The sequence below is a fragment of the Scatophagus argus genome, chromosome 8, assembly GCF_020382885.2.
Source record: "Scatophagus argus isolate fScaArg1 chromosome 8, fScaArg1.pri, whole genome shotgun sequence".
Taxonomy (NCBI): Eukaryota; Metazoa; Chordata; class Actinopteri; family Scatophagidae; genus Scatophagus; species Scatophagus argus.
In genome coordinates this window covers 13381136-13402293 of record NC_058500.1, presented here as the reverse complement: position 1 = coordinate 13402293, position 21158 = coordinate 13381136, and the positions used below count along the sequence as shown (strand labels likewise).

The following is a 21158-nucleotide window of genomic DNA, read 5'->3' as shown; positions in this document are numbered from 1 at the left end:
AGTGCATCTTTAACCTGATAGGCATTATTTGTTTGGCTTTATTTTAGCATTCATGTCCATCAGCAGCCTGCAATCAAGATTTGTCTGTGTGACAGAAACCTGAGAGTCGCCTCCTTCTCCTTTTCTGAATAAATCAGTCTACAGTTTCAAGAGGGTGATACAGGAGAGAGTATTTAATTGCTTGGGCATGAATTATGCATTTCTGTTGAGGTAATGGCAATGTTCACTTACAGCACTATGCTGAACATTAATTAAGCGACATAAATTCCTTCTAATCCCTGATGAAAAAGCACTAATGTTACTATAATAGGCCGATGATGCAGGCTCTGTAATACACACTTGTACACGGTTTTTTGTTTTGTTTTTACAATGTGATACATTTTGCTTCGAGTATTGAAGATAGGTACCGTGCTGAAAGGAATTACATTTTTTTTTTACGTATTTTAACTAGTAGCTGCACAATTTCTGCACAATATTTGAAAATGTACCAAATTTACCATTCAAGTTTTGTTCATCCATCCATTCATCCATTAATTAATTAATTGATTGATTTATCCATCCGCATTTGGTGCATGTTGCGCGCTCCATTAAGCAGCTTGTGATCTGTTTTCATTGAAAGCTCCCTTTAATATGAAGCACCTCCGTGGCCACCAGGGGACTCCCTCCGGTTAATCATTGAAACTAATGGCACCTGTTCGGTTCAAAGGAAAAGCCGGGAGGCCACGGAACTGCTGTATCCTACTTCACTCAAATCTCCAGTCTGACAGCTTTGAGGAGGACGAGATCATCGCTAACTAACGCGCTCAGTTCGCAGACATCCACGCCGATGAATATAAGCTGAGTCGGAACAGGTTTGAGCAACTGCTCGTCACTTTTAGGTGAGTAGCGGCATTTTGGAGAGACACAAACCCCTTAATGTTCACATTTCAGCAGCGTGTCGGTGTCCTTTGTGTTCCTGACAGCCGGAGGTCCTGTTTCTCTGTCAAATATTGGTTTGTAGGGCCGTAGGGTGCTATCAGAAATGTGATATGTAAAGCTTTCAGTGTGTCTGCGAACTCTGACTAAAGCCATAATAGTGTTAGTCAACTCTTCCTCTTTCATTTTGCCACAGTGCATCGCTCAGCTGAATGACTTCTGACGGTACTCAGCATCTTTTATTCAGTTTGTCTACTTTCGCTTTAAGTTACTTTAAGCTGTAGAGAAGGGTGGATATTTGTTTCATTTGAAATATATATATATATATATATAAAAAACTTCTGACAAGCACTTAAGGAGTATTGGTAGTTCAAGTTTACAGGGCACGTAATAGTCGTTTCCTCTCTCCTCCTCCTCCTCCTTTGTCATAACTGCAGAAAACAAACTGGACTAACTGGCTGATGTAAAATGTGTCTCTTTTCTGGAACACCCAAGAATGTCCCCTTGAATCAATTATGAATGAGGGTGGCTTGAGAATAGAGTGAATTAATTATGTACAAGTAAAAGTGAGTCTCTAAACAGTAACTGAATCTAAGGATATGCTCATCTCCTTATTGCATTGACAACCTGTTTCACATAGTAGGAAACAGTCTCTCATTGTGTCACGACTGTGTGATGCTCCGGTCCTGTGAAAACTCCACTTCCTGTAGCAAATGTCAGAGGGTATTTATTGATCTTTGGAGCAGGCGTCTAAGCAAGGCGGAGTTCGTCACTTATTAACAGACGTGGAAGCTGTAGGGTGAGCCAGCACTGTCGCGCCCCACCTGCTGCCACATGGGTCCTGGAGGGCTGGGGCCAGAGCAGGTGAATTCAGGTGTTTGCTGAGAGGTGTGGTATGTTTGTTCACACTCTCCGCCTCCCTGTTCTCTCTGCCTGCCCTTTGGGACTGTTTCCTGAAGAGACGGGGAGGGAGGAGCTGTGTTGGCTAGTTTACCTGCTGCTATGACACTTGCATAGACACACAAACAGGTTTAAGGGATATTTTCCTTTGCTAGTCATCTTGTTATGTGTCTTATTACCACGAGTAGAACTCGGTGAACTTGTGAGGAGTAAAGCCAGGTAAAGGGAAAAGGGGAGTGGATTTTTTCAGAGTTCTGCTGAAATCCTCACATAATTTGCATAAACATTTTGCAGCCATTTGCTTCTGGGGAATTAGTTTTTTTTAATTATTTATTTTTCTACTTTTAAAAGCCTTCAGGACATTCTGAAACATGCGTCTTTTCCTACACCGGCGTGTATCCCCCCTGAAGCTGGTGCTCCTTGGGGGGACTCTCTTCATGGTAGCCCTTGTGGTTCTCCAGAGGGATGTTGGCTCTTCGTCTGCTGACGACCCCTGGTTTCAGGACCTGGTGGACAAGAAGGACAAGGTGATAGTAATGGTCCGAGAGGCTGTCAACAACATCGGCTTCCAGATCAGAGCTCCACAGCCGCCACTGACACAGGACCAGCCCACCGAAGACGTCAACTGCCCCACTGGATTCTACACTCAGGCTGAGCTCAAACCTCACCTGGAAAGACCGCCACAGGATCCCAGAAGCCCAGGGGCTAATGGGGCTGCATTTAAGAAAGACCACATGTCCCCAGAGGAGGAAAAGGAGAAGGAGGAGGGCATGACACGGCACTGTTTCAACCAGTTTGCCAGCGACCGCATCTCGCTTAGCCGTAGTCTTGGGGATGACACGAGGCCTCTAGAGTAAGAACATGTTCCCAAAATAAAATAAACTGAGATAACTTGGACTAATCATTGTTTTACCAACAAGTGTGCTACACAGCAGGCCAGATAATACCTTGACTCACAGCTGGGGTCATGCTCAGGCCTGTAAATCATTTATGTTACTCATATGACACAATCCATTACTATGTAGAATCACTTCACAGCAACTGAGTATAACATAGCAGCATGTACATGTCAGTATCCTGGATGAGTGAGACTGAGGCCTCATATGTGTTATTATAAACACTTACAGTCATTGTACGCTAATGACATCTGTACATGTCACACGCTTGGTTGTGGCTGTTTGCACATAATGCTATTTTAAAACATTGGTGGGCAGGCCTTGAATATCTGCAAACAATGGTCTGCGATATCGCACAACAAGACTGTTTTATCTGATACACGTCTCACTTTTCCGCACGTCACTGGCTTTCTCCCTCTTTGTTTTTGACGTGATTCTTCTTGCTCAGATGCGTGGAGAGGAAGTTTCGTCGCTGTCCTCCTCTGCCGACCACCAGCGTTATCATTGTCTTCCACAATGAGGCCTGGTCCACCCTCCTCAGGACGGTCTACAGCGTCCTGTACACATCTCCTGCTGTCCTGCTTAAAGAGATCATCTTGGTAGATGACGCCAGTGTTGCAGGTGTGGAAAAATGTAAATGCACACTGTAACAAAATGTACTTGAAGGCTCAATCAGAAGAGAGCTTGTCTGGCAGTTGGGTGACAGTAAGAGATGCTTAACATTCAGGTTTATCAACATTTTGTATTGAAGATAGATACAGTGCTGAAAGGAAACCCCACCCAGTGCTGACATTTAATTTGATGGTATGAAGATAAAATTGGACACTTGTACTCACTGTTAACTCAGTATGTTTTGTTTTTGTTTTTTTCGTTTTTTTTTTAAAAACCCACAGTAGAATATTACTAGGTAGCTCTGGTGGATTATATCTTCAATAAGGTACAAACAAACTCCATCAGAAAATCATTAAATCTCAAATTATAACTAATTTAGTAAGTTAACAGGCTAGCATGGATGAGCTTTGATAAGATGACCCAGAATATGGTTAGAGGTGGATTTTTAGCAGCCTTCACCCACACAGTAACAGATAGGTGGGGTGTTACGTGCTATGACTTTACTCCTTCAACACCATCATATATTGTTGCACAGCAGCCACATTAATGACACGTGTATAAATGTATGTGAAAGTGTTAAAAATCATGATTGTTCGATAGCAAAAAGAAGCGTTCTTTTCAAACTTTTTAGGGCAGCTATCCAAACCCCCGTTGGTTTGTTTGTTCAGCCAAACTGCATGTACTGTTAGGAGCAGTGTGCAGTGACTGTAAGGTTGAATTTAATTCATAATGAAGATGAGGTTTGCTGCAGCATTTCAAGCAACACCACTGTTGCAGGCAGCTGGTGTTATTTTAGGTCTCTCACCAAGAAAAATAAATAAATAAAAAGCTGAATCACCACAGATATAATTAGAACGTTTTATGAACATAAAAATAATTATCTTCTAATTTCTTCATGTTGAATTATCAGATCTGTTTTTGCTGTTTTAGTATCTTAAATACCACTTCCATAACACTAACCTGAGCATCCCTGGAGAGTATAAAAATACCTTTGAGTCATAAGGACGAGTCATGAACACCACTACATGTATTGTCCGATACTTCAACATCATGTTCAACATATTGACCTAACTGTACTTCTGTCAGTTATTTCTGCCGTTGGAGCCTCGGCTCCATTTGCATGTTTGCGTTGATACCCAAGCTTCCCTTTTTGTTGCAAGAGCAGCAGCTCTGTGTCATAACTTTTAGACGTGTGGTTGGTGGATTTACTTAGACCGAAACTTATGACAAATGCGTGACATGTATTGTGGTCATGATTGCCTTTTTGGATGGGAAGTGCGACCCAGTTTTACCAACAGTGTTTCCACTTCATTGCTATTTCTTCTGGCAGTCTCACAGTTGTGTGATCATGGTTATTGTTTGAATCCCAGGCAGAACACAGTTGTGTCACTGACAACTTCTGGTTAAAAGTCTGAAATCTGTGTGGTTCAGTGTTGCGTTGTGTTTCATCTGTAACCACATCCTACAGTGACAGTGTTGTGCTCTGTTTACACTGTGACACAACTACAGTAACGAAAGAGCTTCACCTGCTTGCAGGGTGTTATTTGTTTTATATTAAGATGAGATGGTCATGAAAATGTTGTTTTGTACTCATTCAGAGCACCTGAAGGGCCAACTAGAGGAATATGTGCGTCAGTTGAAGATTGTTCGTGTTGTGAGGCAGCCGGAGAGGAAGGGCCTCATCACTGCCAGGCTGCTGGGTGCCAGTATTGCTCAGGGCGAAGTCCTGACCTTTCTCGACGCACACTGTGAGAAAATACACACACACTCACTCACACACCACATTCTGCCTCACTGTAGCGATAGCATTGCCGGGGTTAGGTTTTAATGTGATTTTTCCCTCCTTACTAGAAACACACATACTACTGCAAGAAAGCATCTCATATTTAGTGTTCAGATAAAGGGATGATCATGATCATTAATATTAGAGTCCATCCAATATACAGTACATCTATGTTTTGTGAAAAGTCACTCACATGTGGTATTTAATAAACTTCTCAGTAAAACTTTCAGTAGATGTATAAATGATTAAACGATTAGAGTGCTTAACTGTGTAAATGAAATCTATGTTGGGTCAGAAAATGTACCTGTGATTAGCGAGTGCTTGATTTCAAGCACATATCATAACTCTGCATCTAATAAATTTATCTGAGAAAGCAAAAATCATTATTGTGATTGCTATGTTATGGTATGTTTAAGTTTTAGCCCTTGTGTTATTTTTTTTAACCTTTTTCACTTACCTGCTTAGATTAAATGCTACATGCTAAATGTTTTTTAATACTAACATGTTCACGAAGGCCACCTCATTGTAACTCCCTACAAATGATTGGTGGCACCAAATAGTCTCCTATGTGACGAAGAAGCAAATATAAAGTGATCTCTCTCCTTCCTTCCCTGTCAAGGTGAGTGTTTCCATGGTTGGCTAGAGCCCCTATTGGCCCGCATTGTTGAAGAACCCACTGCTGTTGTTAGTCCAGAGATCACCACCATTGACCTCAACACCTTTCAGTTCAACAAGCCTGTCGCCACCAACCGTGCTTCCAACCGCGGCAACTTTGACTGGAGCCTGACTTTCGGCTGGGAGGCAATTCCTGAGGATGCACGGAAGCTGCGCAAGGATGAAACCTACCCTGTAAAGTAAGAAGGACCATGTTGGTTTCACCTAGAACACCCTGAATCATTTAAGTGTCTAACTCTTTTGTAACTGCCTATTAAATTTCAGAACACCTACTTTTGCTGGAGGACTCTTTTCAATCTCGAAGACATACTTTGAACACATTGGAACATACGATGACAAGATGGAGATCTGGGGTGGTGAAAATGTTGAGATGTCTTTCAGGGTAAGTCTCTTTGTCTTCACTTCCCACTGTTCCACATGATACTTAATAAATCTTCTTGTCATTATCAGGAATTTTCACAATTTTAAATGTGATTCACAGGTGTGGCAATGTGGTGGTCAGCTAGAGATCATCCCTTGTTCTGTGGTGGGCCATGTCTTCCGCACCAAGAGCCCCCACACCTTCCCCAAAGGCACAGAAGTCATCACTCGCAACCAAGTGCGCCTGGCTGAGGTGTGGATGGATGACTACAAGAAGATTTTCTATCGGCGAAACAACATAGCTGCAAATATGGCCATGGAGGTCAGTGTGACCTGCTGTTAGGAGTAACAGTGTTCAAATGTTAAATGCACAAAGAATACCTTTATCACCTTCATGCTCCATGCTGCAATAAGTTGATATCATAATATAATTGTAGGTGACTGTTTTGTTTCTCCCTTCACTATTATAGAACAAGTATGGAGACATCTCTGATCGTCTGAATCTGAGGGAGAGGCTTAAGTGCAAGAACTTCACCTGGTACTTAAACACCATCTACCCAGAGGCTTTCGTTCCAGACTTGAGCCCAGAAAAGTTTGGAGCAGTGAGTCACATATCCCTTTGTCTTTGTGTGGATATCAACACCACACCACACATGTTGCAGAACTGCAGCTCTAAGTCGCTGTGATTTTGTGTCCATGTTTGCACCAGATTAAAAACTTAGGATCTAAAACCTGTCTGGATGTTGGAGAGAGCAACCAGGGAGGTAAACCTGTGATCATGTACCAGTGTCACAACATGGGAGGCAATCAGGTACAATGACTCACATAATGTGGCATTAAAAACTGAAGATAATTGGTTGGATTGGGACGCTTAGGTCTCTGATTGGTTGACTGTCTCTTCTAGTACTTTGAATATACATCTCAGAGGGAGCTGCGCCACAACATTGGAAAGCAGCTGTGTCTTCATGCCACACCCCATTCAGAGCCGGTGAATATAGAAATATGCCAGCGGAAGGGGAAAGGCACCAGTTTGGCACCACAACAGGAGTGGGTCTTTACAGGGGTGAGGAGCACTGAAGGAAAAAATGGACATTTTGGGAAATGTGTTTATTTACTTATTGAGATGATAGATATAAATGATAGCTAAATCAACATAGAACATTCTTATATCATATCTGTCTGCTAAATGTAAGGCCACAGCTAGCAAGTTGTTTGTTTTTGTTTTGTTTTTTTGACTAAAATGTTGTGTTTATTCACCATTAGATGGTAGAAATAGTGATCTAGATCAATACTTTTCAATCAATTTGGGCTTCTGTACTGATTCACTGTTTCTCTGATGCTGTTCTTCAGGAAAATCTTCTGAAGAATCCCAGTAGTGGGAAATGTTTATACCTGAAAGGAAACCAGATTCAGATGGACCACTGTAATGCTGCTGACCTCTACCAGCAGTGGACCTTCAGCTGACCTCCCCGTCTGCCTATCAGGTGACCTCCTGCACCTTGTGTCCCCTTCCTGAGACTCAACTCAAAGGAGCCAGCACAACATTGATCCAGAAGGGCTTCATACCATGGAGTCTGGGGCATTTGGCCATACAGAGTTGACAGTTAACGATGGAGGACGAAAAGTAAAGACAGTAACATATGTTGAAGATGTTCGGGTTGGCCAGAAGATGGTTTTTAAATTTATTTATGATGGGAAAATCTGGAAAGACATTTGAAGGTGGTTGGGGATTATTAAACAGAATGCACATTTTGCATTCAGGAGTTGCAGCCGGACTGTGGGGCAGTGGCTTTCAACTGCAGTGATCTTAATTCATTGAACTTTTCACTCCAGAAATCACTATTTAGTGACCTTGTTTTTTTGTCTGACAATGATTTGAACAAATGAATAAGAGATGTCTCTTCTATTTTCGTTTTTTTTTTTTAATAAAAAATTTACTTTGTTGTGTCAGATAAATGATTGTATTATATGTGATATATTCAGAAAAGCATTTCAGGAAGTAGTTCAGAAGTAAAGATTCTCGTCATCCTCTGCTTCTCCAAATCTGGGTTGGGGGGGGTGCAGCAGCCTCAGCAGGGAAGCCCAGACTGTCCTCCCCCCAGCCACTTCCACCAGCTCGTCTGAGGGGATACCAAGGTGTTCCCAGGCCAAATGAGAGATATAATCCCTCCATCGTGTCCTGCGCCGAAGTTTCCTCCCGGATGGACATGCCCAAAACAACTGCCCTGGGGAGACGTCCGGGAGGCATCCTAACCAGGTGCCTGAACCACCTCAGCTGGCTCCTGTCGATGCGAAAGGAGCACCAGCTCTACTCTGAGCCCTTCCCGGATCTCCAAGCTCCTCACCCTATCTCTAAGGCTGAGCCCTGCCCCCGTCTGGAGGAAACACATTTTGTCTCCTTGTATCCGCGATTTTGGTCTTATGGTCACTACCCACAGGTCCGCATTACAGCAGACGCTGCTCCGATCTGCCTGTCAATCTCCCGCTCCATCTTACCCTCACTCATGAGCAAGACCCCGAGATATTTAAACTCCTTTAGAGTTAAACAGTAGCCTAAAATATATTTCATTTGTGACCAACAGCTTTGATCTGTTCTAATACTATATATATATATATATATATATATATATATATATATATATATATATATATATATATATTAGGGCCAGCATTTTCTTTCATGTTCTAGCTTAGTCATGGTCTGATATATCCCTAAAGAATGGTTATCTGGCTGGCACCGTGGTGCAGTGATGAGCACTGTCACCTCTCCGCAAGAGAGTTCCGGATTTGAATCCCATTCTGAGTATGCGTGTTCTTCTTGTGTCTGTGTGGGTTCCACCCCCCCACCCAACCTTATTGACACTACAAGAATTAAATCCTATTTAAAAGATTTTGATTTAGAATTTAGCCTGCTTGGAGACAGTATAAATGATTAACATTTATAATCCTGTGAAAGTTACAATGCCAAAGTTTATGTAGACCTCCTGATAAGAACTCTTTCTCCAACAAAGACTTTCACAGTCAGAGACCTGTCAATGTTTGCGCAATATTTGACCAGGGAGTGGCTTAGAAGCAAGAAGCATTCCTGTCATTTGTTTCCAGTCTGAATAGACCTGAAATGTGAGTTAGAAGTGAATGTTCAGGATTTTCTTCAGGTCGCCAAACCTTATTTGATTTCAACTTCCAGACAACAGGCTCTTGAGAGCAGAGTTACACATCCCAGTGCATGAAGCAGGTGTTATTTCCTTGCTACAATAGGTGGCAGCATTAACTTGCTGAGTTTTTCTGCAAGGCAAGGATGACAACTGAAATTTCACCATACTGTGTGTGTGTCATGTGATCATAGGGAGAGTAGCTGCAGCAGGGTCAGACATAGACCAGATGGGCCAGAAGATGAGCACTGAGCCTCTGACTCGCTCTGAAGTGTTTGGACAGCTCAGGAGGGAGCTCTATGGAGAGGAGCAGTCCAGTTACTCCAACACACACGTATTCATAATCCTGGGAGCCTCTGTGAGTACAACCTCTCAACTTCTTTTAATATGCCATGAATAACTCTATTCTAAAATGATATCTGACATGCAATTTAGATCTGCAGAAATGATTGTTTTGTTTCAGATATCAATAGGTGCCTTTGCTGAAATAAGAATTAGAATCAGAGTCAGAATTCCTTTATTTATCCCCGAAGGGAAATTCTTTTTTTTTTGCACAAACATCAGTATTCCCGACCAAGAAAGAAAAGTGAAAGGTATAAAAACAGGATAAACAAAACAAGATAAGTATAAATCTAAAATCTAAAAGTACAGGTATTTACATGTGTTCAAAATTTTTAAAAAAATTTAAAAATACAAGTATGTACATGTGTAGAAACAATATATACATTGTATATATAAAGTAAATCGGCTCATCCATCTAAATTTCTGTTTGCATTAAACAACAAAAAGTGATTTTAAAGTGAGAGGGGGTGCAACAGACACAAAGCCTTGCAGGAGAACAATTCACTGGGGAATACTGTAGTGTGGTAATCAGAATATGAATGCCAGGGAATGAGCACTGAAATGTGCTGCATCTACTTATTTCTTTGTCAAGCACTGAAAGAAAGGGAACATTTTGTTGGACTGCTCTTGGCCTCAAACCTGATGCAAGGTCCAAAACCTAGTTCTCTATCTATCTATCTATTCTGTCCTTGCTTTTTTTCTTTTTTTTTCCAAGTCAAGTAATTTACTTAAATTTTACATGAGGTCTCAAAGTGTTTGTTCAGAGTTCTTGGATTACTCAGCTGATCCACTCACTCCACATGACTGTGAACGCTTGTTACTAATGTTTAACTGCTCTTTGGACTATTGATTAATTCTTTTCAGCCACAGTGTCTATCAGCAGAAGTTCATGATCAAATCCCTATCTTATTTGTATTATTTACACAGGGAGATCTTGCCAAAAAGAAGATCTATCCCACTTTATGGTGAGTAAAGATTTGCTGCTCAAACACCACTTGCAGACAGAGTTGCTTTAAGAGTTGTTTGTCCACTTTGTGTCATGAGGAGTTTGACCTTTGACCAGCGTTCTGCCTCACTGCTGTTGACTGACTCTACTGGCTGACTCTGTTCTTTCTTCAGGTGGTTATTCAGAGATGGCCTGCTCCCAGAAGACACCTTCTTTGTGGGTTTTGCCCGGTCTAACCTGACTGTTGAAGACATCAAGACAGCATGTCTGCCTCATATGAAGGTAGGATATCTAAGGCTCCTTATTGGCTGCCTGTGACATGATTGGTAATTCTTAGGAATGTGTTTTCAGGAATCATTGTTCAACATTCCCATTAGGTTACTGATGAAGATAGTGAGTGTCTCTCAGCCTTCTTCAGTAAGAACTCCTACCTTAGAGGCAGGTATGACGACGACAGCTCTTTCATTCAACTCAGCACTCACCTGTCATCTCTGCCGGGGGGAGGTGACACCAACCGTCTCTTCTACCTGGCTCTACCACCCACCGTCTATCACCACGTCAGCACGAACATCAGAGCCCACTGCCTGAGCCACAAGTTCGTGTCTGTTATACTCACAGTTCCGCAAAAGCAATGGTTTACTTAATGTTTGATCACATTACTCTAATCAGCTGTGTTTGTGAAGCAGAGGCTGGAACAGGGTGATTGTTGAGAAACCCTTTGGCCGTGACCTCCAGAGCTCACAGGAGCTATCAGCCCACCTGTCCTCCCTGTTCACAGAGGACCAGATCTACCGCATAGACCACTACCTGGGCAAGGAGATGGTCCAAAATCTCATGGTGCTCAGGTAACAAGCTCCATACATACACTGTAAAGCATTTTACCACAGGTATAAATCTAAGCCACTCATTATCCTTCATCTCTTCTCTCCTGTGTCAATGTTGTCTTTTATTTCAGCAGTGTTTTATTCTCTCACTTCCAGGTTTGGAAATCGTATCTTTGGACCCATATGGAACAGGAACAGCGTTGCCTGTGTGGTCCTGACCTTCAAGGAACCTTTTGGCACTCAGGGCCGTGGTGGATACTTTGATGACTTTGGTATCATTCGGTGAGAGTGAGAGAAAGTACACTCATATGAAAGTGAAAACACTGAATACAATGTTATTGTTACACTAGAACCTTAATCCTAATTCAGGTTCACATTTTTGGATGTAGAGATGTCATGCAGAACCATCTCCTCCAGATGCTCTGTTTGGTCGCCATGGAGAAACCAGCCTCCACCAGCCCAGCTGATGTGAGGGATGAGAAGGTAACACCTGTGATTGGGTAGCTGGAAATAGCAAGACATTTGCCTGTATTTCTGTATTTCACTCCAATCCTGTTGGCTTGTAATTATGGCTACACTGTAGGTGAAGGTGCTGAAGTGTATAGCCCCTGTAGCCGTATCAGATGTGGTGCTTGGCCAGTATGTGGGGGACCCTGAGGGAGAGGGCGACTCCAAGCTGGGCTACCTTGATGACCCGACAGTACCACGAGGCTCCTGTACACCGACCTTTGCCACAGCAGTACTGTATGTTCAGAATGAAAGATGGGATGGTGAGGCACAACATTTTCTTTTCTTTTTTTTCCTTGCATGTCTACATTTTATGACATCCCCTCTCATTCTCCTCCTTAATGTCTGCTGTTCCATCAACTTCCTGTCCACCAGGAGTTCCTTTCATTCTCCGCTGTGGTAAAGCTCTAAATGAGCGAAAAGCAGAAGTGCGTCTACAGTTCACTGACGTGCCGGGAGACATATTTAATGAACGCTGTCAGAGGAACGAGCTAGTAGTGCGGGTGCAGCCGGACGAAGCCATTTACCTAAAGATGATGACAAAGAGGCCTGGGGTTTACTTCAGCCCTGAGGAGACAGAGCTGGATCTCACCTACAGGAGCAGATACAAGGTGCTGCTTGTTCGTTTAACTCAAAAATATCCCCTGTGATCCATTGTTAGAATATTTATTATATTATTTATTTATTTATTGTTTATTTTCAGATAGTGCCATTTGTTTCCTGAGATAGCAAAGATGATTGATTTTATATTCCATGACTTTAATTTGTTGGGTTAAAATTCATAGTCGTCCCCCCCCGAACATGTAACATGCAACATGTTGTCTTAGAAACTGTCTTCTTCTGCATACTGCCACTGACTGTGTGTGTAGTTGTTGTTCATAAATATTAGGCATCCCTACTGAATAGTTAGATATTCAGTGTCTAACAGTGATATTGATGGAAGCTAAAAATAGGGTATAGATTTAGAGATGCACCAAACAGGCTGAAGACAGATTGTTAAATATCTAAAATTGACCACCTAATGATTGAATACTGGCGTTGTATAACTGAATATGATACCCTATCCGTTATACACTGTACAAATAAAGACCGTCCACATTCATATTAAGACATATCACATATCACATCCCTAGTTAAGCCGATACTTACAGCTTCCATCTTCTTCTAGAATGTGAAGCTCCCGGATGCTTATGAGAGGCTGATACTGGATGTCTTCTGCGGAAATCAGATGCATTTTGTCCGCAGGTTAGTTGTGATATTTCCTCGCATGGTTCATTGTTGGGATATTTTTTTTTAATGTGAAAAAAAACCCCCCAATAATTTAACCTGAACCTGCTCCTCCATCTGTCCCAGTGATGAGTTGAGGGAAGCATGGAGGATCTTCACCCCTCTCCTCCACCAAATAGAGGCAGAGAAGACGCACCCCATCCCTTACAAATATGGAAGGTAACATTTCGGTTTAGCGATGCAGAAATAAAAACATGATGCAATTTTTATCATTTTTCCCTTTTAATTTCCATTCCTCCTGTCTTTACTTTTGTTGTGTCTGCAGTCGTGGTCCAAATGAGGCAGATGATCTCGTAAAGAGAGTTGGATTCCGCTATGAAGGAACATACAAGTGGGTGCAACCCCACATGACATGAGGCCCTGTCACACACATGCACACACACCCAAACACCTTGTACACACAAACATATCATTGTTGGAAAGTTTACAAACAATAAAGTTTACTTCATTCTTTTTGCTGCTGTGCTGTTGTCTGATTGTGTCTGCATGGAATAAAAAAGAAAAAACACCACTGATTTTTTTCCCGAATCAATGAATGTGGAGATGATATGAGTGTTCACCTATAAATTCCTGAATAAATCATCCTTCACTCTTCCCGTCTGCTCTTTTTGCTTTATTTTTAACAGCAATGGCCACACCTAACACAGACTTGTAGAGCAGAAAAATCTCTTTTACATAATTGTTTGAAGAATATAAGCCTGTTCTCCACTGTCAGCAGGCCTGTGTTTACAGTCCTCACTAAACCATGATGACACTGAACCTGATGCATGTATAGCAACAGCACCACTTAATATTAATATAAAGGACGGCTTGTTGGTCTGGTTTGTAAGAACAGCTGATTCTCTTTATAGCAAAGGAGAGTTTGGCTGTTTCAGGTAAGAATGACTTCCAGGTAGGTGTTTCAAGCTAAATTCAAAAAGAAACTGTAAACGATATTTGCAATTGTTAATCTCTCAAAATTCATGAATGAGTTTTGTCATTACAACTTCAGCTTTCAATTTCAACTGCCTGCAGTATACTGAAGTACTATCTCACCTGTGTCTGTTTCTACCAGGTGCGTGGTCTAGCTGGAGGCCTCCCATCCACAAACACACACTCACGCTCACACACAGATCATTTAGCTGATCCTGCCAGTACTCGGAGGACCGTGGGAAGTGCAGCAAAGGCAAACATGTGTTTTAAAAAACAAACAAACAAAACTTATCCTCTGGGGCACACTGTTTATGTTCTGTAACCTGTAATGTGATTCATTTGTCTAACATTTATAGTATGCAAAAATAATATAATTAAGATATATTTTTTAAATGTCATAATATCATAAGCCAATTTAGTTGTAGCTGCTCATATTCAGTTTCAAAGGTCAGTTTTCTTGCAGTAAGATGTGTGTGTATTTTAACTTCCACTGACAAGCCCTGTGATTTTTTTTTCATTAGAAACTCAAGTGAAAATAAAACATTTGCAGACCCAAAAGTGTATCATTTAATAGTGTTTTCAAGGTACAGTATTCGACAAATACACACACACACAAACAAGTTTAAGGAAAAAAAGTTTTTTAAATTATTGCAATGTAAAAGAACCTGAAATATAAGGAGCTCTGTGGCCAAGACAGACTGAACAGCTGGCTGGTTTTTCCCTCAGGCCTTGCCTCATATTGTCACTTTTCTCTCATCGTCCAGCATTTAGGTGGGACTATTTGTGTCAGAAGTCATGTCGTTTTCCTTGCTACATTTGTGCACCGCTGCTCCATCCTCAATGCCTCTGGCATATAGACGCACCAGCTGCCCATGAACCCTGTGGAAGAAAAGTTTTTTTTACGTAAATAAACAGCAGTAAGATTGTATAGTATCATATGAGGATACCCTGGCATAACGTGGATAGTGTTAATCTCTTACCTGCAGAGCATCTTGGTGACAGGCAGAATCTCTCCATCACAGTTCCACACTGACACAGCAGGAGCTTTGCTGCAGCACAGGCCACACAGGTAAGGGTTCGCTGCTTTCTGCTTGCTTGTTGTTTCTCGCCCTGTGCCTCTCTCTGCCAGGTGCTGCTGAGATCCATTCCTGCTTACAGTCTCTTCGTAGCCTCTCTCTTCTTCTTCCAACCCACCATTCAACCCTGCAATCTCTTCATATTCTCCCTCTTCTTGGTCAGCGGGAAGAGAGAAACGGAAGGCCTTCACACGGTGGACCTCCACAAACGGCAGGTCAAACTGAGAGAGAAGAAAGGTCTGATTAGGTCTGACAGTATTTAAACTTGCTATTCCAGTTTTGTTTTAATGATCGTGCTCATACCTGGTCCTGTGTGCTTGTGTGCCTGTAGAGGAACTTGAGGAATCCCAGCGGGTGAGTGTCCCATACCAGAATGAGGTCTCCTGTTCCGTCCGCCAGGTGGGCTGAGGGAGAGAGGCCCAATGGACTCCTGGAACACGAACTGGACATACAAGTGAGAGACACACACCTGAACCTGCCCTCTACGGTCACCCAATCACCTGGAGAGACCAGAGAAAGGGACATGTAATGAAATATGTGATTGCCTAGAGACAGCCAGAAAAAAACAAAACTGTTTGCTTTACAAAAGCACATGGTGGTTCCCAGTCTGTGGGTCTGGGCTGCCAAAAGGGGTCGCAAGATACATCTGAGGAGTCGTAAGATGGTTAAGAGAAAATGGGGAACAGAAAAAATAGATTTCTGTTACAGGTTAATTTCATTTTTTTCTAATCTAATGCCATGTTGTGTAAGGAAAGATTCACACTGTGCAGCCTGATGCAATTACTTTGCTTTGTTTTAAAGCTGCTTTAAAGTATACATGATTTGTGCTAAATGGACCAAAATACACAAAACACAATTATAGGACTTTCGTATGTGTATATGTATTACCTTCTGAGTCATTACTGAACTGGCTGTAGTGGGAGCTGTGCAGGGAGCCAGAGTGTGAAAAGTGGGGGAAAAGTCTTTCTGTGCTTCTGGAGCAAACACTGCACCTAAACACACACACACACACACACACACAACACAAAGAATTTTCACACTGGTTGAAAGACTGTGAAATAACAGGCTCTTTGACCTTGACACTCACTCATCATAAACCATTTGCTGACAGCCAGAGGCAGCTGCCTGAAACAAAGGCTGAGCCACCGTAGACTCTAACAAGAGTCCTGAGGCTCACCTTTCATGTGGATCAAGTTCCTCTTGACATGGTTCCTACCCTCCTTAAGGTGCACCCAACACCTGAGCCCTTGCTGCAGGTGGTAGCAGTTTCGGTGTCTCAGACAGTGAATTTGAACCATTTCACTAGTTCCTGAATAATTATGATGCTACTGCCAGTGGCACTTTCCCTTATTGTTGTTAAAAGGTTGACATCCTTAGATAGCCTTGTTAAGGATGAAGAGCCACAGAAAAGTCGGGTGTAACTTTAGTTACCAACGAATGTAACAGGCTTTCATCATTTCTGCAGTTTCATCTGTTACTATGAGCCTCGTACTCATGTTTTCCTCCTATTTTAAGAGTCCCATTGGCCTTAAACACCTGGGATTTCCAAAGAGACGCTACACAAACACATTTTTGTCGTGGTGTTGATTATGTGAGAGCTGTTTCACCTCACATATCAGATACACTGCAAACTACAGAACCTCTGTGATACAGGTAAAGAAAATATCATATGCAAATATTAAATACAAGACACTGCACAAATAACATTATTGAAATAGACAAACAGAGTGTGCACAATAGATGACACTCTCAGCCTCCCAGTGAGACAGTGACATATTTTTTACATTTAACATTAACATATCATTTATTTTGTAACATTTTTTAATAGTACCATGATCTGGTGATTACTGTAATCTTCTTTGCTTTCATTTTTTGAAAATCTGTTTTGTGATATTATTAATTGGTCTTGTCTTGTCAGTAGTTGGTGTTTTACCCCGAGAGGCAGCGCGTTCGATCTCTTGGGCTTGACAGCACTGGGTCCGCTGGTAGATACTGAACTATGCCTGCATAGCTTCTGTTGCATAGGTACACCATAGCACCTTGACAAAGGAGAGCAGCAAGGTTAGCTGAAAATGCACAACGCTGGAGGTACTCACAGCATTTTAAATAAACAAAATAGACAAGGAAGTGTGGTTTTGTTTGGTAAAATGCTTTTAAAAAGAGCACGTGCGTCACACGAAGTCCTTTCATCTCTGTCATAGTGACAGTTTCAGGATGAATTTTTAACAAGCATCTAATATAATCCAGCATGCAGGCATTTCGGTTCTCTAAATAACTGAACATTCCATACCTGAATAGTCATATCGTAGAGGTCCCATCCAGCGGTGTTTTTCGCTCTCAGCCAGCACGTCCCCATAAAAGCCATAGCCCAGCAGAGACACTGAGTAGTGCACCCCAGCAGGGGACTGATAGACCGAACACACATCCAAAGGCTGTGAGTCTCCTGTAAGGTATAAGATAAGAAGGGCCATGCAGGCTAAACTATTGAGCTCAGACTTAACAAGATTGTTCGGGTATTTTTGGACATCGATCTTAAAAAAAAAAAAAACAAAACATTGTTAATTAAACCACTGAAAGTGTTTCCTCACCAATGATAATGTGTAAAGCTGAAGTAACAGGGTCAGTCACTCCCACTGTAGCATAACACACACAGTCTGTAGAGCCTGCAATAGATACCATGAAACAGGATGTGTGTTGCCACTGCCTGATATCTATATACAATCTATACACAAATAACAGTGTCATAACCTGCGGGTATGATGCCGATGTGAAGCGGACAAGGCTGTAAAGTGACAGCTGGGTCGTTCTCACAATGGCCTGCCTCTTGTTGTGTCCGGCCTATCAAACCGTGAAGTATTTCGCTGAACATGCCATCCCCTCCCACACACACCACACTGTCATAAACAGACACAAGAGTTTCAGTTGAGAAAGCAACATCTTGGCGAGCTTAGCCATTGCTGTCATACCGCTGACTTTGCACTGCGGTGCTGATAGGTCTTACCCATCGAAGCCTGTCAGGTCTTTCTTGAGGAGGTGATCTCTGGCCTGGTTTGCCCGCTCAGTCACTAAACAATAAATGTTTTGATTTAATATAGACTTCAAATCACTTTAATTGATTATTTCAAACGAATTAAAGTTTTCTTTAAAAAATGGATTTTGTTGTCTCTCACCTATTACATGAGAGCTGATACCAGCCAGCTCAAACAGCGGGGCAACCAGAGAATGGTAGATCTGTCTTCCTTTCTTTTTCCCTCCAAAAGGGTTAATGAACACCAACAGCCTGTGTGGGCGTAACGGACCTGGAAGATACGTTTGTAGGTTGAAGAGAAAGAAATTCTGGAGGATTTGAAAATAATTCATGAAATCAGAACATATTTAGAAGGCATAGCTTTTCTAATTATCCTTCATTACAGTGGGTTTTGAGAGCAGTTCTTAGGTGGTTTGTCCATTGGTCTCTGAGGACCCGACTGGGACAGCTGAACTGGGTCCGGCCCAGTCTCCATAGTAACCCATAAGAGCCCCTACTGCCGCAGCGCTTCACATAGAAAACTGGAGGTGGATGATAAAGATAAAGAAGACAAAACCATTCCATAAAACCACAATGCCAACTGCTGCACATGTAGGCTTACAGCCACATATTTCACTGAATGTAAAGCAGGTTGACATGCACTTATATGTAAATTATTAACTTAAGGCTCATCTAATTTTTCACTCAACGGCATAGACAGGCAAGGCTTCAGACTGTCTTATTACTATTTATTTAAGTATTGTACAATCTTGGGATTGTGGTATCTGAGAACGTCCCAGGAGAACCCACCTGTGAAGTCTTTGTCTGTGTCCTCAATTGACTTCTGGGGGAGTATCTCCACCCGGCCCTCCTCCACTCCAACCACCTCTGCCACAGGTACTGAAACTTTAATCACACAGACAAACGCACACACGAACAAACGTCAGTGGACATGCTTTTGGCATACAATGAATAGAGTATCTGTGAATAGAACACAATGAATGCTTGTCATAGTCGTTAAATCACAGATATCACTAATAATATGAATATAGGCTGCAGTTTAACTGTTCCAAGGCCAGAACTCAGTCATAGGCCTTTTTGACATGTCAGACTGGTAAGGCGCACGTGTTAGTTTCCAGACACTGGTTTCTTGGTCACGACGTTCATCATTGATGTGGTGCTTTGCCTATGCAGACAGGTCAAAGGGTTTGCTGTGAAACAGGTCTGTTGTGCTTGCTGGCACACCTGAAAAGAGCAGGGCCATTATCCACATTGTTATTCACACCTGATAATGATAAGTCAAAATGTCTGCCTGAAGAAGTTTGGAGATTGGGTTTTACTACAACCTGCAGAAGACAGATTTGGATGATGAGTAAAACATCACTGTGTCCTCTTTGGGTCAATATTTTTAGATTCAGCACATACCAAAGACAACATGTGGTATATTGCCTTGCTGTATTTTGAGTGTCCATACTATAATTTTATTGTGCTGATCTATCTTGTGTACAGAATATCTATTAGAAGTTTATCTCATCCCTTGTCTGTTGCTCTTCTGGAGGTTTCTTCCAGTTTTGTCCTGTTTAAGATCACAAATCCCTTTGATTCATTCCTTTGGGATTTGTGATAAATAAAATTGACTTGACCCAACAATTGTGTTAAAATCGTTATTATGTTTTTTCCAAAAAACTGACCCAAGTGTGTGCTGTGGATGGCATTTAAACATCTAACAGATTCCAAGATTCCAGAAAACACTTTCCATTTTCACACTGACATCCCTTCCTCTTCTCTCTAAGTGTGAAAGTGACATTGACAGAAGCATTTTGGTTATTCAGAGAAGAAAAGTTTGACAGATAAAGAACAAGCCCTGCATTATAGTACCAGGAGGTGTCTGTGGCTTCTCAGTAGTCTGTGTTTTCAGTAAACTGTCTACTGTCTACTAAGTAGTTCGTTTTTCATGTTAGGGCTGTTGAACTTGTTCTTCACGTTTTCTGTAAGTAGGCTCAATTAACGCGTTCCCGCACGGTAATCATATTACATGTACAGTATAGGACAGCTTATGTTTTGCTTCAGGTGCTTCTTCTAAAGAATGAATAATGACTTGTCATCCGTCCTATGCATGTCATTTGGGTACAGATAGGAAACAGTTGTGGCTTTAATTGCGACTCCGAGAAAGCACAGGCTACACGCATTATCAAAGATCGGCTGATGTTTTGCACGGTCACCTACCTGTGTTCTTGTCGCGGTTCTTCTTATCCACCTCGGTCCAGTTGAAATGCCAGCCTGTCAGGACCGCCCGGTATCTTTTATTCCCGACCCATAAACTTGACTCCAGCCTCAGGTCCGTCTCCATCTGAAACCGGTACTTTTCAGCCACCGCGTCGCTCTTCCCCGTTTCTCATAAAACTTATTTGATCATGTTTGACTTCCATGACTGTTACAGTTGTTAGAAACAGCAGCAGGTTGGCAATCTAATCTTGCCGTCAGTCACACAACCCACCTGAGTCCCCGTCTCACATGAGAAAGTTTTCATCTTCCTCGCAACGAACCCGGAGATCTTTGCTGAAGACGCACTTAAGCCATTGTTCTGCGAATTGGTGAAGACAGCGGCTGTCACACAGGGTGTTATACTAAAAATACCGTTTCCTCTGCGGTTCCTCCCTAGTGACACCTGCTGTATTTGCATGCCGCACTGCTGATTGGGTGCCAGTAGTTTACTTAACGCACTGGAAACTTATGGCCACGGTGATGGAAGCCTTTTAACAATATGTAAAAAGGACTGGACCTTGTCACAGTACATTATCAAATATTCCCCCGGCTATCATTAACACCGGTAAAAGGGTGTGGTAAATTGGGTTAAGTAATTTAAGTAACAGGTAAAGTGAGGTTTGCAAGATTACAAACTCACTTCCTCAATCTAATCCTCAATACAACTATTAGTGCGTGCGTGTGCTGTGTGTGGGTGTG

The 21158-nt window shown here is 42.1% G+C and overlaps 3 protein-coding genes across 7 annotated transcripts; 2 read left to right on the top strand and 1 right to left on the bottom strand.

Annotated features, from left to right (window-relative positions):
• The first annotated feature begins 677 nt into the window (after window positions 1–677).
• On the top strand, window positions 678–8043 carry galnt6 (UDP-N-acetyl-alpha-D-galactosamine:polypeptide N-acetylgalactosaminyltransferase 6 (GalNAc-T6)). Its single transcript, XM_046396622.1, has 11 exons — window positions 678–878; window positions 2167–2668; window positions 3160–3332; window positions 4922–5071; window positions 5726–5960; window positions 6046–6163; window positions 6263–6463; window positions 6612–6743; window positions 6851–6952; window positions 7046–7204; window positions 7492–8043. The coding sequence occupies exons 2-11, from the start codon at window positions 2187–2189 to the stop codon at window positions 7603–7605; spliced, it is 1866 nt and encodes a 621-aa protein (XP_046252578.1). The 5' UTR covers window positions 678–878; window positions 2167–2186; the 3' UTR covers window positions 7606–8043.
• Window positions 8044–9483: 1440 nt separating this feature from the next.
• On the top strand, window positions 9484–14508 carry LOC124063208 (glucose-6-phosphate 1-dehydrogenase-like). 2 transcript variants are annotated; one of them, XM_046396624.1, is made up of 13 exons: window positions 9484–9651; window positions 10563–10600; window positions 10755–10863; window positions 10959–11176; window positions 11268–11426; window positions 11562–11687; window positions 11795–11888; window positions 11989–12175; window positions 12288–12523; window positions 13081–13157; window positions 13266–13358; window positions 13465–13530; window positions 14254–14508. In XM_046396624.1, the coding sequence occupies exons 1-13, from the start codon at window positions 9523–9525 to the stop codon at window positions 14264–14266; spliced, it is 1545 nt and encodes a 514-aa protein (XP_046252580.1). In that variant the 5' UTR covers window positions 9484–9522; the 3' UTR covers window positions 14267–14508. The 2 variants fall into 2 exon arrangements, with proteins under 2 accessions (XP_046252580.1, XP_046252579.1); XM_046396623.1 differs by lacking the exon at window positions 14254–14508 and having other exon boundaries at window positions 9485–9651; window positions 13465–13793.
• Window positions 14509–14654: 146 nt separating this feature from the next.
• Window positions 14655–20917, bottom strand: zgc:158263 (ceramide kinase family protein). Of its 4 annotated transcripts, XM_046396619.1 has the most exons (15): window positions 20421–20824; window positions 19886–19982; window positions 19260–19439; window positions 19005–19100; window positions 18599–18736; window positions 18358–18486; window positions 18189–18252; window positions 17936–18081; window positions 17776–17850; window positions 17478–17630; window positions 17121–17226; window positions 16076–16179; window positions 15491–15687; window positions 15092–15408; window positions 14655–14990 (listed from the first exon to the last, which is right to left on the bottom strand). In XM_046396619.1, the coding sequence occupies exons 3-15, from the start codon at window positions 19297–19299 to the stop codon at window positions 14879–14881; spliced, it is 1677 nt and encodes a 558-aa protein (XP_046252575.1). In that variant the 5' UTR covers window positions 19300–19439; window positions 19886–19982; window positions 20421–20824; the 3' UTR covers window positions 14655–14878. The 4 variants fall into 4 exon arrangements, with proteins under 4 accessions (XP_046252575.1, XP_046252574.1, XP_046252576.1 ...); XM_046396618.1 differs by lacking the exons at window positions 19260–19439; window positions 19886–19982 and having other exon boundaries at window positions 20421–20544; window positions 20692–20858; XM_046396620.1 differs by lacking the exons at window positions 19886–19982; window positions 20421–20824 and having other exon boundaries at window positions 19260–19866.
• Window positions 20918–21158: the final 241 nt, after the last annotated feature.

What these genes read in the sequence shown, in the direction of transcription:
- galnt6 (XM_046396622.1), top strand. Translation starts at nt 2,187, where the DNA reads ATGCGTCTTTTCCTACACCGGCGTGTATCCCCCCTGAAGCTGGTGCTC. An exon ending in GACCTTTCTCGACGCACACT is followed by an intron (nt 5,072 to 5,725) that starts GTGAGAAAATAC and finishes TTCCCTGTCAAG; the next exon opens with GTGAGTGTTTCCATGGTTGG. An exon ending in ACAACATGGGAGGCAATCAG is followed by an intron (nt 6,953 to 7,045) that starts GTACAATGACTC and finishes TGTCTCTTCTAG; the next exon opens with TACTTTGAATATACATCTCA.
- LOC124063208 (XM_046396623.1), top strand. Translation starts at nt 9,523, where the DNA reads ATGGGCCAGAAGATGAGCACTGAGCCTCTGACTCGCTCTGAAGTGTTT. An exon ending in CAAAATCTCATGGTGCTCAG is followed by an intron (nt 11,427 to 11,561) that starts GTAACAAGCTCC and finishes TCTCACTTCCAG; the next exon opens with GTTTGGAAATCGTATCTTTG. An exon ending in CAGATGCATTTTGTCCGCAG is followed by an intron (nt 13,158 to 13,265) that starts GTTAGTTGTGAT and finishes CATCTGTCCCAG; the next exon opens with TGATGAGTTGAGGGAAGCAT.
- zgc:158263 (XM_046396618.1), bottom strand. Translation starts at nt 20,724, where the DNA reads ATGAAAACTTTCTCATGTGAGACGGGGACTCAG. An exon ending in TCTACGATATGACTATTCAG is followed by an intron (nt 17,227 to 17,477) that starts GTATGGAATGTT and finishes TCCTTTGTCAAG; the next exon opens with GTGCTATGGTGTACCTATGC. An exon ending in ACACAAGCACACAGGACCAG is followed by an intron (nt 15,409 to 15,490) that starts GTATGAGCACGA and finishes CTTCTCTCTCAG; the next exon opens with TTTGACCTGCCGTTTGTGGA.